This window comes from Equus przewalskii, chromosome 17, assembly GCF_037783145.1.
Source record: "Equus przewalskii isolate Varuska chromosome 17, EquPr2, whole genome shotgun sequence".
Taxonomy (NCBI): domain Eukaryota; kingdom Metazoa; phylum Chordata; class Mammalia; order Perissodactyla; family Equidae; genus Equus; species Equus przewalskii.
The window spans coordinates 56,251,866-56,264,711 of NC_091847.1; the positions used below are offsets into that span (position 1 = coordinate 56,251,866).

At 42.5% G+C, this 12,846-nt stretch overlaps 2 protein-coding genes across 3 annotated transcripts in view; one reads left to right on the forward strand and one right to left on the reverse strand.

The window, feature by feature from the left end:
- FKBP7 (FKBP prolyl isomerase 7) lies at positions 1-12,142 on the reverse strand. Of its 2 annotated transcripts, XR_011528456.1 has the most exons (5): positions 10,176-12,142; positions 8,978-9,129; positions 5,692-5,805; positions 4,024-4,157; positions 1-329 (listed from the first exon to the last, which is right to left on the reverse strand). XR_011528456.1 is itself a non-coding variant. In XM_008515490.2 (4 exons), exons 1-4 carry the CDS (start codon positions 10,379-10,381, stop codon positions 168-170), a joined length of 654 nt encoding a protein of 217 aa, XP_008513712.1. In that variant the 5' UTR covers positions 10,382-12,142; the 3' UTR covers positions 1-167. The 2 variants fall into 2 exon arrangements, 1 of the variants encoding a protein (XP_008513712.1); XM_008515490.2 differs by lacking the exon at positions 5,692-5,805.
- Positions 12,037-12,846, forward strand: part of PLEKHA3 (pleckstrin homology domain containing A3) — a 24,976-nt gene continuing 24,166 nt past the window's right edge. Inside the window, exon 1 of the mRNA XM_008515489.2 lies at positions 12,037-12,671. Within this exon, the coding sequence (XP_008513711.1) occupies positions 12,632-12,671 (40 nt within the window). The 5' untranslated portion in view covers positions 12,037-12,631. The remainder of the gene's footprint in view (positions 12,672-12,846) is intronic.

Consider the following 12,846-nt stretch of genomic DNA (forward strand, 5'->3'; position numbering starts at 1 on the left):
TTAAATTTGCAAAATAGCCTCGCATTTATTATTCCCAAATTACATGTATTGAGGGGATCAAAATATGTTCTCATGGGGGAAAAAGAGAAAATATAACTTGGAGAAATGTGACTGTTTTACATATAAAGTACAGTAAGTAGCTAAAAATATTTAGAAATAGAAATATGCTATAGTTCGTCATGTTGATATACATTGTATTCCTTGGAAGAAATGAAGCCATCACCATCATGGTCATTCTTCTTAAAAATATCTTCTAAAACCGCATTCTGATACGACTTGTCACGTGGCTTCTCATCTTTTTCAAATTCCCTTTTCAGGTAATGATTTATCTAGAGGGCCAAAACAATATTTCTTTAATAAAAAGATATCACAATAAATTTCCAGTAACTTTGAGGAAATGTTTACATAAAGAAACTCAATACTTAAGACTACTTATAATAAGTGATACAAAATTTTTATGGGGCTGGCCTGGTTGTGTGGTAGTTAAATTTGTGTGCACCACTTCCTTCAATGGCTTGGGGTTCATGGGTTTGGATCCTGGGTGCGAACCTACACACCACTCATCAAGCCACGCTGTGGCAGCATCCCACATAGAAGAACTAGAAGGACTTAGAACTAGGATGTACAACTATGGACTGGGGCTTTGGGGAGAAGAAAAAAAAAAGAGAGGAAGATTGGCAACAGATGTTAGCTCAGGGCCAATCTTCCTCACCAAAAAGCGTACCTAAAAGAAAAAAAAAGGGGCCAGCTCAGTGGCGTAGTGGTTAAGTTCACGCACTCTGCTTTGGCAGCTCAGGGTTTGCAGGTTTGGATCCTGGGCGTGGACCTAGCACTGCTCGTCAAGCCACGTTGTGGCAGCATCCCACATAAAATAAGAGGAAGACTGGCAACAGATGTTAGCTCAGAGCCAATCTTCCTCACCAAAAAGCACACCTAAAAAAAAAAACAGAGTACTTAAAAAAAAAATGAAGTAGGCAAAGGGCATTCTTGGCAGAGGGAACAGCCTAAGCACAGAGGAAACACAGAAGGCTGTTCAAAAAAAAAAATTCTTTTAAAGCTATTTGAGGTTTTATTTTTTTTAACCTTTGAAGCAATTTTCTGAAGAGAAGCTGATCTTCCAATTAGCTTCTCTTGAGACTACAGATGGTTAGTAGTACATACTCAAAGATGAACTGAATTGAATTTTGTTGAAACTAAATACCTTCTAATAATATACACTGTCCATGCTATCAAAGGAAATCCATTAGTGACTAAAATCGAACTTGTCATTTCTATAATCTATAAAATTAATGAATATGCTGTATCATCAATAAAACCCAATCACAGGTTTTGAAATAAAATTTAATTTTCTTAATTCTTCTATGCTTCTCCAGCTCTCCCCCAAATCCACAAACCATGACAATCTCTGTAATAATAATGTCAAATAAAGAACAGATATTCTGAAGTATTCCCTTTTTCTCTATATAATACAATGTTTTTCTCAGCAAAGACACATAAGCCCTGCCTCATATGTAGCTACTAGCAACACCTGACTATTAAGTACTTGAAATGTGGGTGGATCAAATTGAGATATGCTACTGTAAGGCAAAATACTCAATAAATTTTGAAGACAACCCAAAAGTATCTCATTAATAATTTTTATATTGATTTTATGTTGAAATGGTAATATTCTAGACATACTGGGTTAAACAAAACATCCTTGAAATTAATTTCACCTGTTTCTTTTTACTTTTTAAGATGTGGCTACTAAAAATTTAAAATTATATATGTGACTCAATTATATTTCCACTGGAAAACCTTAATATATATTATAGCCAAAGAAAGCAATGTACAATAGCTGGAGAAAATGTTTAGCAAGGTTGGGAATTTTAGAGGCAAGAGTATTTTTGAAGGCTCACGTTGAACCCTGAGAGATTTTTAGCAATACATATCCCAAACTCAATCCATCGGGAGTAGAGTTTATTTTAGAACGATCAATAGATTTTAATGAAAGATATATCAACTGTTCTCAAATGTGACTTCAGTCCTATAGGACGGAGATGCATTTTTTCTTCCAATAGAGCCTTAGTAATCCTACGTAGGTGTAAAGAATTTTAAACAGCCTCAAATATTCCTCAGTTTCTAAGTAGGTAAAAATATTTTCATAATGAATATTGCTGACTCTCAAAATGTACTTTTCCAGTAAACTGTAGTGAAGAGGTACAAAAAGGGAGTCAGAACATGACCTTAATTTTGCTGGTAATGGGTTCCACAGTTTCCACTTAGTAATTTAATAAAAATACTGTGTTCCCCTTCTCCCCCCACCTTACTTATACTGAAGAAATAACTGACTAAATTTGATGATGAAGGATAGTGTTTCTTTTAGCCATGTTTCAAATCCAGGCTTTGCCATGTACTGGCTGTGTGGTCCTGGAAAAATGATTTAACCTTTCTGAACCTCAGTTTTGCCATCTGTAAAAAGAGGAAAAGAGTATCTTCATTGCAGGATTGATGTGAGGCTTAGAGTCGTGTTCAGGGGTGTCAATAAAGACAGCTGTTATTATCCAAGCATACGAAAACCTCTCATCCATCCAGTGATAATGCAGCTGGTCCCTGACACCTGAGAAACACGTGGGCAGACCATAGCCAAGCAGGTCACTATTTTGGACTTTCTTTACTTTTACTTTGCAGAAAAGAACTGAAGATCCCCTAAGGCTACTGAGGAGTATTCAAACTGCAGCACGTGCCTCGATGTGCAAGGGATACTGAACAGTCTGTGTGCACAGGCTGGGGTTTGGGTACCTTGTGGATTCACCTGCAGCTGCTGTTCCTCTCAAGAGGATGAGAAGAAGTCAAGAGAAGGTACAGACTGGGGACAGTGTGCCACCCCTCTAACTGCTCCTCTGAAGGAACAAGGCAGTCCCTTACCCCTCCTCTATCACTGACCAACCAGAGTTTCCCGGGAAAGTCCTTACTAACATCTTGGGGAAGGAAGTGGAATTAGGGTGGGGAAAGGATTGGAGAGGGAGAGGAAAAGAAACAGAGAAAAGGGGCTTCCTCTTATCACTTGAAATCAATGACGCAGTTGCCTTTTATTACCTACGTAGGCGGTACAGTTATGAAAGTTAAACTGCCTCCAAACAAGAGGGGAGACAACTGGGTTACCCAATTTAAGCAAAAAGAGTCTAGTCAGTGAGATTAAGGAAGGCACTAGACTTCAATGAAACAAACACTAGCCCTGAAACATTCATGCTGGGAATTCCCTGAAAGAGGCAGGGTAGACTCATGGTTAAGAGCACCACAGTGGAGCCACATCGCTGGGGTTGCAGTCTGGTTTTGCCACTTACAGCTGTGTAACCTTAAGCTAGTTACTTAACCTGTCTGGGCATCATTTATTTCCCTCATCTATAAATTGGAGACGATGACAATAGTGTCTGCCTCATAAACTGTCATGGAGATTAAAGGAGTTCACACACTAATGAATTTATAATTGTACCCGGTACTGAGAAAATGTGATAAAATTATCTATTATTATTATTATTCTGAGATCTTTATTAATCCTTCAATTCATATATAAGACTAACTGGGATGCAGAAGCTAGGGAGCTGAACTTCTGGCTCCTCCTGACCAACCTTCTAGCCCACGCAATTCAAATTCTTGCTAGCTCTTTTCATCATCTCATGTAATCCTTGCCATCCTATGAGGTGGGAATTATTTGCCCTGTGACAAATTCTTACAGTGCTGCTTGAAAGAGATCTGCCCCTGTAGTCTAGATGCTGGAAATGTCCTGTAGAGATGAGTTTAGTATTTTAATGACCCTCTTGCAGCAGGGAGAAAGGAAATTGAACAGGATGATCTGGTTACAAATTTTATATTGAAAAAGCACATTTTCTTCTTGGAGCTTAGATTTTTTTGTAACCAGCTCTATAAAAGCAAAGTAATCAGCCCACACTAGGTAGAAGTAAAAAAATCATAGCTGTAACACAGAAGTATTTAAATTGTGATAAAAAATTAGATTAGACATATGAAATCTGTTTGAATTACCTCGGCTTTAGAGAGTTGCCTGTCATTGTCCGTGTCTATCTGTTTAAATGTTTCAATGCTTCGTGGTCCTTTCGTCACGGCATAAAGTTCAATCTCAAAAATCAATGTTGCATCAGGGGGAATCTTGCCTTCGGCTAAAGGTATACATTTTTTTAACAGTTTAACTTACATGAAGATAACGTTCAAATATTTATTCACAAATAGCCATTATGGCATTATGATTACATTATTCATATTTATAAAAACTGCTTTCTAAATACTTTTTAGGATTTTTTTCCATATGTTTTTACATCAAGTCAGTTCTAAGGACCTAGCAGACCATTATTTCCTGGTTAAATTAAAATAAATATAAATCATGTAATTTTTATTAATATAACCCATCATTATACAGCAAAGAACTGGTGCAGACAAGAAATGCATGGGCAGAAAAATTTCAAAGCGTAGATCAGTAATCTTTTAGAAAATGATTTTGTGTAGTTATTTGGAAGCATAAATAAAACATACGTATCAATATATTTGACTTTCAAGTTCTTTACAGACGTTAAAAAATAAGCGCAATGAGGGGCTGGCCCCATGGCCTAGTGGTTGGGTTTGGTGCACTCTGTGTGGGCAGGCCGGGTTTGGTTCCCGGGTGCTGACACACACCACTTATCAGTGGCCAGGCGGTGGCAGAGACCCACATATGAAATGGAGGAAGACTAGCACAGATGTTAGCTCAGGGTGAATCTTCCTCAAGCAAAAAGAGGAAGATTGGCAACAGATGTTAGCTTAGGGTGAATCTTCCTCAGCAAAAAAAAAAGTGCAATGACAGAATAAACCAGTAACAATTTTATGAAGAAATTTCTAATCACAATAAAAAATTTCAGTATTCAGTTGAATAGTTCTCTTTAATAAAGTTAACCTATTAACTGATGTCACAGATGATTTTAGCAAGCTATGGGCTATTTCAGATGACCATTTTATAAACCAACCTGCCAAAAGGACTTGCTAAGAGGCAGTGGGTGGCTTGTGTCACCAGCATATTCCCAGAGTCTCACACAGTACCTGATCCATCATGGTCACTTAAATATTTGCCAAATGAATGACGCCTACTGTTTATTTTTAAAATGGCTAAGTTTGTTCTCTGAAGGAAACAGTAATTTCTTTAATGAAAAAGTAGAGAATTCTTGCTAAAGTATTTATATAATCCAAAGAGAAAAGGGCTTTAAAGTTACAGCCAAAAGGAAAAATGGATCAGTCACCTCCAAATCGAGGACACAGAAAAATCTACCCACACATCACGTGACTAATGCGACCGTCCCAATCGATGTACCTCATATTATCCGACTTTAGAGTAAAAGAGCTAGAGATTGAGTCAATGATCATTTTTACAAAACTCATTCCTATTCTGGCCCATTAGGATCTCTTTATGACAGAAAAATAACATCTGACAATAGTTAAAAACGAATTCAAACATAAATTAAAATTTCTTAAGAAACAAATATTACAAGTTGAAGTTTCTGAATAATTCTACTGTGAACATAGAAAAGAAAATATTGCCAATTAGGTTTTTTCTTGCAAAAAAATTATAGTATAAAGAAAAGAGAAATGTGCATTTGTTATAGAATTCCTTGTATTTAGACAAGCAGATCAAAGACGTAGGAGTTAATGTAAAGAATCTATACATACCACACGGACTGTTAATTAAAGCACTAACAAGTCACATGCATTTCAAACATGCAGGGGTGCTCTGTGACATGAGGCAAGGACACTGCGCAGAGGAAAGACTTCTTCAAGTACTACCTAAAACAAAGTTATAGCTAATGTTAGGTCTTAATAACAACTTATTTAAAAAAGTTCATCTGATCAAGAAGTTGTGTTAAGCAGTTACTTATGGTCTACACTGCAACTTTTAAGATAATCTAATCTGAACTACTGTAATGCAGGTAAACTAGCAGTTTACGTCACAAAGAACACACTTGGGTCTCCTTTTCCTTATACGTGAAATGAAGCGTTGGTGGTGTTACTAGCCAGATTCACTATTTTTATGTTTATTGGTGACACTTCAGATTGAATATGAACTAACTACGGCAAGTCAAATTTCTACATCTCTGCAGCAAGAGTCTGGTTTATGAACAGCTTAGGCAGCCTGGGTAGTCATTCATATCTAAGCATAAATTAGTTTACAGAAAGGATTAACTTAGTAGTCATTTGCCTTTGGGTAATGGGATCCAGGGTAAGCACCTATTGATGCCGGACGTGGGTGCTCTAGGCAGAGCGGGGAGTGGGTGTTGCGGTAGTAGGCAGAACGTGGAGGCATCTGATGAGACAACACAAGAGAGAAAGGAAATGCTGAAAATTCGATTAAAGAGACTGAAAGACAACTGGCCTCAACCTATGACAACATTTTTAGGAAAAGTATTGCATTCAGTTTAATTTCAATTCAATTTTCTCTCTCTCCCAGGTTCCTCTACAAATAAAAATAGGATACACAAACTATGGTTCCATGGGAGCTATTCTGACGGGACCAAATGATTGGCAAAAAGCATTGAAAACGAAGCTGTTGTTATCTGGAACTCTCTCTTTAGGAGTTTTAAGTCTGATTGGGTTTGACTTGAACCACTACCCTTCCTCCAATCCAATTTGGGGCAGTGATCCCCTGCTCTTGCTGGAATGAACAGATGAGGGAATCACTACTCTTAATGAGTAAACACAGAGCCTCAAAGAGGGCATGCCATTTCAACAAAATATTTGGGAGTAAGGACAATATCTCATCGTAGAAAATTAATTTTTACTTTAACTACATACTAAATATTTCAAATAGGTGGAGTTAGCAAGGGCTCCACATAGAACGAAGAGATAAAGATTCATTCTTTATAATCTTCACACAGCAACAGGAAGCAAAGACCTAACTGAGAACACAAGATGGAAACTGTCCCTCTGCCAGACTGCTCATTTTCCCCCTTTATAAAAATTTCTCTACTCTGTTTCACTTTTAACTTTAGTGATTTTTAAAAATGTAATTTTGCAAAAATTAATACATGCACAAGGTAAAAATTTAAACAGTAGAAAACATTATAGAGGGAGAAGAAATCTCTTCTCCTTGACCCTCAGGCCTCAATCCCAGGAACGCTTAATGTCATCAGATGACTGTGTACCCTTCCAGACATAGTCCATGTAGAAACATGATGCATACGTGAAATTCCCCGTCACGTGTAACCTCATGGAGGATGGAGAATTGTTTCTGCTTTGTTCACTGCTTCATGCTCAGTGCCTAGAACAGAGCCTGGCACTGATGCTCAATAAATATTCCTTCCATGATATATTCTATCCCACTTTATTTTTAACATATTAATACATATGGCTCTGCTTCATTCTTTTTACTAGCTGCACAGTAATCCATTGTATAGATATACCATAATTTAACTAATTTCCTATCAATGGATACTCAGGTAGTTTCCAGTCTCTTGCTACCAAAAAAAAAGTCTGCAAGGAATGTTCTTTTACACATACCTTGTGCACATTCCTGCAAATAGAGCTACTGGGTCGTGGGATATCGCATTTTAAATTTTGATAGAAATTGCTCGAGAGGTCAAATTATTTACATTCCCAGCAATAATTCATGAGACTGCTGGTTTTCCCATGTCTTTGCCAACTTTCATATCTTTGTAGTCTGATGAGTGAAAATCATGTCTGGTTTTTGTAATTTCCCTTTCTTTAATTATGAATAAAATTAAGTATTCTCACAGATTTAAGGTCACTTGTATTTTTTGTTAGCAGGCCACTTGGTAATGAACCTGCCTCTTTCTCGGGATAGGTCATTTTTATTATTGGTTAGGAAGAGTCTTCATATGGGTTTCAAACATTTTCCCCATTTATCTGCTTTACCTAGGTTCTCAGATCTCACCCTAGGATTTTAAAAATAAGTAAGAAAGTGAAAGAAGCAGTTCATTTCTTCCACATTTCAAAGCTTCTCCTGAATTTGGGTAATAGTGACTGACAGCTTGTTATATTTCAGATGTTCTTTTCACAATGTTCCAGTGCTGTCCTTTTACTGGAAAATCATATTTTCAGTTTCCTGAGTTTTATGAATTTGACTTTGGTACTGCTTACCAAAGGTATGTGCTATAGACATTTATGTAATAATTAATAAAATAATATATACTAAAAACAAATAAAAATGACTAAGGTAAAGCTTATAGAACATACAAGATCATTATGAGTGTTGCCAGTATGCGGGGGAAAGAATTCTGGACACAGAGATCTGTATTCCAACAATGTCTTATTTTCTTTATATGTAAAAAGAGGGGACTGGGCTGGACTGGACTAGATAGAGCTAAGGTTTATTGGCCCCTATAGTTCTGTAATTATTTCCTCTAAGACTTCTTATTTTATTTTTTTTAGTGATTCAAAATTTTTCATTGCGGGAAAATATATGTAACATAAAACTTACTATCTAACCATTTTAAGTGCACAGTAGTGTTAAGTACATTCATATTGTTGTGCAACCAATCTCCAGAACTATCTCATCTTGCAAAACTGAAACTCTACACCCATTAAGCAACAATTACCTATTCCCCTCTCCCCCAGGCCGGCGACCACCCTTCTCTTTCTGTCTCTATGAATTTGAGTACTCTAGGTGCTTCATGTAAGTGGAATTATACGATACTTGTTTTTTTCATTTAGCATAATGTACTCAAAGTTCACCCATGTTGCAGCATATGTCAGAACTTCCTTTCTTTGTACAGCTGAATAATATTCCACTGTATGTATTCAGCACATTTCATTTATCTATTCATTGGTCAATGGACATTTGGGTTATTTCACTTTTTGGCTACTGTGAATAGTGCTACAATGAACATGGGTAAAGAAACATCTCTTTGAGACCATGCTTTCAATTCTTTTGGATATACACCCAGAAGTCTGTGATTTATTTTTAAATATATTTTACAGACAAAATATTAAAACACCTTACCATAGCCTTCCTTTCCATATGCAAATGAAGGGGGTATGATCACTTTCCGCTTCTCTCCAGGGCACATATCCATCATAGCAATATCTAGGCCTTTTATGACTTGCCCAACACCAAGAACAAACCATTTGGGATGGCCTTCATTTTGCGACCGGCTATAATAAAAAACAAAATGTAGGTAAGCTAATTTCAAGAAAAATAAAATCAAACTTTAAAACACAGCTGGGCATTGTTGTAATTCAAACTTGGAGTCCTCTCTAACCATCTCCTTTCCTACATTAGCACTCATTCTGAACCCCCTGGTGGGCTGTTTGGCTCAAACTTCCCCTATAATAGCCAGAAAGAGGTATGATTTGCTCAAAGCTAGTCATCAGGAGTAATCTCATTTTCTTTTTTGTTGTCATCTTTACAAAAACTATTCAACAGTTAGTTAACTTTTTAATGGGTCTCCTGCCCCTAACTAGGTGCATGACTTGCCCAAATAACTCTAACCTCTCTGGGTTTATTCTGAAAAATGATAGCGCAACTTTAGCCTCAAAAATTCATTGAAATGGTAATTAAAATTTGCATCTTTTCTTCTTACTCAATATCTCTATTTTCTCCTAAATGTAAAGCACTTTCCCCAATCCTATCTGTATAAGGTAATTGCACACATGAAGAAAAGACATTCTCCCCCTGAGTAATAAACCATCAATTAAATCAGAGTAGTAGCGGGGCAGGTGGGAGGACACAAGGCCCAGAAGTCACCAAGGAAAGCCATTATTGTAGTGGCCTCTTGATTCAGTTGGAAAGTGGCCCTCAGCCTGTAAACATCTTGCTTCTGAAGGCCAGAAAAAACTCTTTTAAACTACCCTACGTAATCCTCCGTAAAGACACTCCCACCCACGGCAAAAGAAAAGCGCGAACATCCTTACAGTCAGCACCTTGACCTACTTCTATAGGTCTCAAGAGCAGTGGCGATGCTGGGGGGCGGGGGGGGGAGGCGAGGGCCGTGTGGATGTAGTATATTTTTGATAATTTCTAGGGCCAAGATTTTCTAACTTAAAAAGTAACACTCAGTTTAATAGGGCACTACTGCATCGAGTCTGATTTTCCCCCCTTAAAAATAAAGGCACAACTTTCAATTGGGCTTCTGGCTGGTGCAGGGAGGCGAGATTTCGCGCATGCACTGGCCGCGGGAGCAGTTCGCAGCATTTCCTACCTGCAGTAGAATTTCGAGCCGTCTTTAGCCAAGAATCCGTCGTAATGGGCATTTAGCAGGTCTCCCTTCTTGCTTGTCTTAGAACAGTTTTCTGGACGATGCAAAACTTCTATTTTCACTTCCTCTGTGCTGTCTTCCTTTTGTCCCTGAGCAGTGAAAATGCCCCACACGGAAAAGAAAACGATTACTCTGAATAAGAAATGCATGATTCCTGGAGTCGGCTCCAGTTGGCCACCGCGTTCCCTCACGCGTGGCACTGTCGCCGGGGGTCCGCCCCGCAGCTGCGTTCCGACACGTGGCGGGCATTGTGCTACGTCACAAAGGGCCGGGGCCGGCGGCGCGTGGCTCCGCCCCCCGGCGGCGCGCTCGGCAGCGGCGCGTCCGCCAGTCCGGGAGGGTCGCGTCCCCGCGGTCCCCGGCGCTTCAACTGGCTGTCCTCAGTCGCTAAGGCAACACTGCGCAATCGCACCGCTTCTCCTCGCTGTGGCCGCATGTTTTACAGCCGGTTTCCTCAGGGTTTGGTAGTCACGCTCGCGCTTCCTGGAATGAAACCGGCAAATCACGAAATAAACAGCCTAGGGTGAGATGTGGCAGTCAGAGAATACGGCTGTCATTTCTGCGCGTCAGAGGCTTCTCCTCAGACCCCTAGAGAATTAGCGGGTGTCGTGGGAGGCATTCTGCTTCTGGGGTGTCCTTGAAGCGCGCCTTCTCGGGGTCGGAGTCGTGCATTAAGAGGTTCCAGGCGAAGCCACACACAAGCTCACGGCCACCTGGTCGCGAGTGGACGGAGGGGCCGCTGCTCCCCGCCCCGGGAAAGGCCTTTTCCACAGCCGCCGCCGGCGATTCGGGCTGGCGGCTGGGTTTGCGTTTCCCTCCCGCACCACTCGGGGCCGCCGTTGATTTGAGGGCCTTCGGAGGGCGCGAGAAGCTCTTGGCAGTGTCACTTTTCCTCCCAACTCTGCCAGATCGCTAATTACCCACGTTACGCAGATGAGAACACGAGGTCATCTGAATATTGGGCATTTTGTTCCAATCTCACAGCCACTACGCGGTGGGGGATTTGACCAAGTCTGACACAAAGCCAGCCTTACCCACCCCCTCCACGTTTTAGTATGAAAAACTTGCGAACATACAGAAAAATGGAACTTTGCTATCTCGTCACCGCGGCCTTATACCCGCTTGGATTCTATCATTAACATTTAACTACATGGGACTTATTACATATGCATCGATCCATTCACCTTATTTCCAAGTGAACCCAAAGACTTCACCCAGACCAGAAAGGCTTCAGCGAAGGCCTGGATCAGGTTCTGGAAGGGGAGGTGTTATTCTGCCTCAGTGATGCTAAGAAAAGCCGCAGCACTGGGCCTGCTGTATCTGCTTAACGTTTGCAGAATTCCATCAATCTGAAAATTATTGTCAATTATGTAAGATGATCATTTCCAAACAGGATTTTAGAAAATCATTAAAAACACTTTTGGAATAAAATAAACTCCAAAGTTCGGTTGCATGTTCTGTACCCTAAAGGGAAGTGGTGGCGCGATCACAGCTCCTCGGGGCCCCGCGCCGTCCCCGGCCCGAGGACTCTCAGCAGCACACTGCCTTCTCGGGAGACAATTTCTCGCACTCCCGGAATGAAAGGAGGAAACGAAGCACACATAAAAAGGAAGTTTTGTGTTTTTGAATAAACAACCGCCGGAAGGATCCGGGGCTTAGTTTTCGGAAAACCTGAGAGGCCTAAAACAGCGCCCGCGGGCCGAGTGCGCGGGGAGCTCGTCCTCGTTCGGCCCCAGGCTGCGCGCCCGTCTGGGGCCCGGAGGCCTCGGCCCCGGGGGATGATGGGTCCGAGCCTCGGCGGCCCGGAGGAGAGCGGCGAGCCCCGGCCCCGCCGGCCGAGGGCCTGAGGGAAGAGGTGGGGAGCCGGGCGGCCCGCCCTCCGCGCGCAGCCTCCAGCCCCGCGGCGGGGCGGCAGGCCGCGCCTGCTCCTCCAGCCCCGCCGCCGGGGAGGGGTTTCCCGGGACGAGCCGGCCCCTTTCATCCAGGAAGTGAAAGCGACGTCGGGGTCAATGAAAACAAACGGGGAGCCCGGGGGGAAGGAAGGCGGGCGCGGACGAGGGAGCGCTGAGGCGCGGGAGGGAGCAGCCGGGCCGCCGAAGCGCCAACGGGAGGCCGACCGCGGCCGCGAATTTGCCGTCGCCCCCGCCGCCGCGGCGGCTTGCCCGGGGATGCCTGAGCCCACACCTCGCGGCCCCCCAGCTCCACGCGGCGGCCGCCGTCCCGGCCTCTAAGGGCCGCCACGTCCCGGCGGCGCGCGCGGGCGGACGGCGGCTTGGTGCCGGCTGGGGGCGCCCGGGGAGGGTCGGGGCGGGCCGGGAGGGGCTGCCCAGGCTCAGCGCCTACTCCATCACCGCGGCCGGCGCCGGGCCGGGAGGATGCGCGGCGCCGGGCTCTGAAGCATGGAGGGGGTTCTGTACAAGTGGACCAACTATCTCACAGGTACGAGGGCTCGGGCGCTTGGGGGCAGCGGGGAGGGCTTGGGCGGGTTAGGCGGGGAGGCTGCGGAGACGGCGGGTCAGGGGCTCCGTTCCCTCTCCCTGGCCCGCGGGGACCCTCACAGCGAGTCGGCTCTATTTGGTTCCCGAGCTTAAGCCCTCATTCTGTCCCTGGCTAG

What these genes read in the sequence shown, in the direction of transcription:
- FKBP7 (XM_008515490.2), bottom strand. Translation starts at nt 10,381, where the DNA reads ATGCATTTCTTATTCAGAGTAATCGTTTTCTTTTCCGTGTGGGGCATT. An exon ending in ATATGGAAAGGAAGGCTATG is followed by an intron (nt 4,158 to 8,977) that starts GTAAGGTGTTTT and finishes GTATACCTTTAG; the next exon opens with CCGAAGGCAAGATTCCCCCT. An exon ending in GGCAACTCTCTAAAGCCGAG is followed by an intron (nt 330 to 4,023) that starts GTAATTCAAACA and finishes TTGGCCCTCTAG; the next exon opens with ATAAATCATTACCTGAAAAG.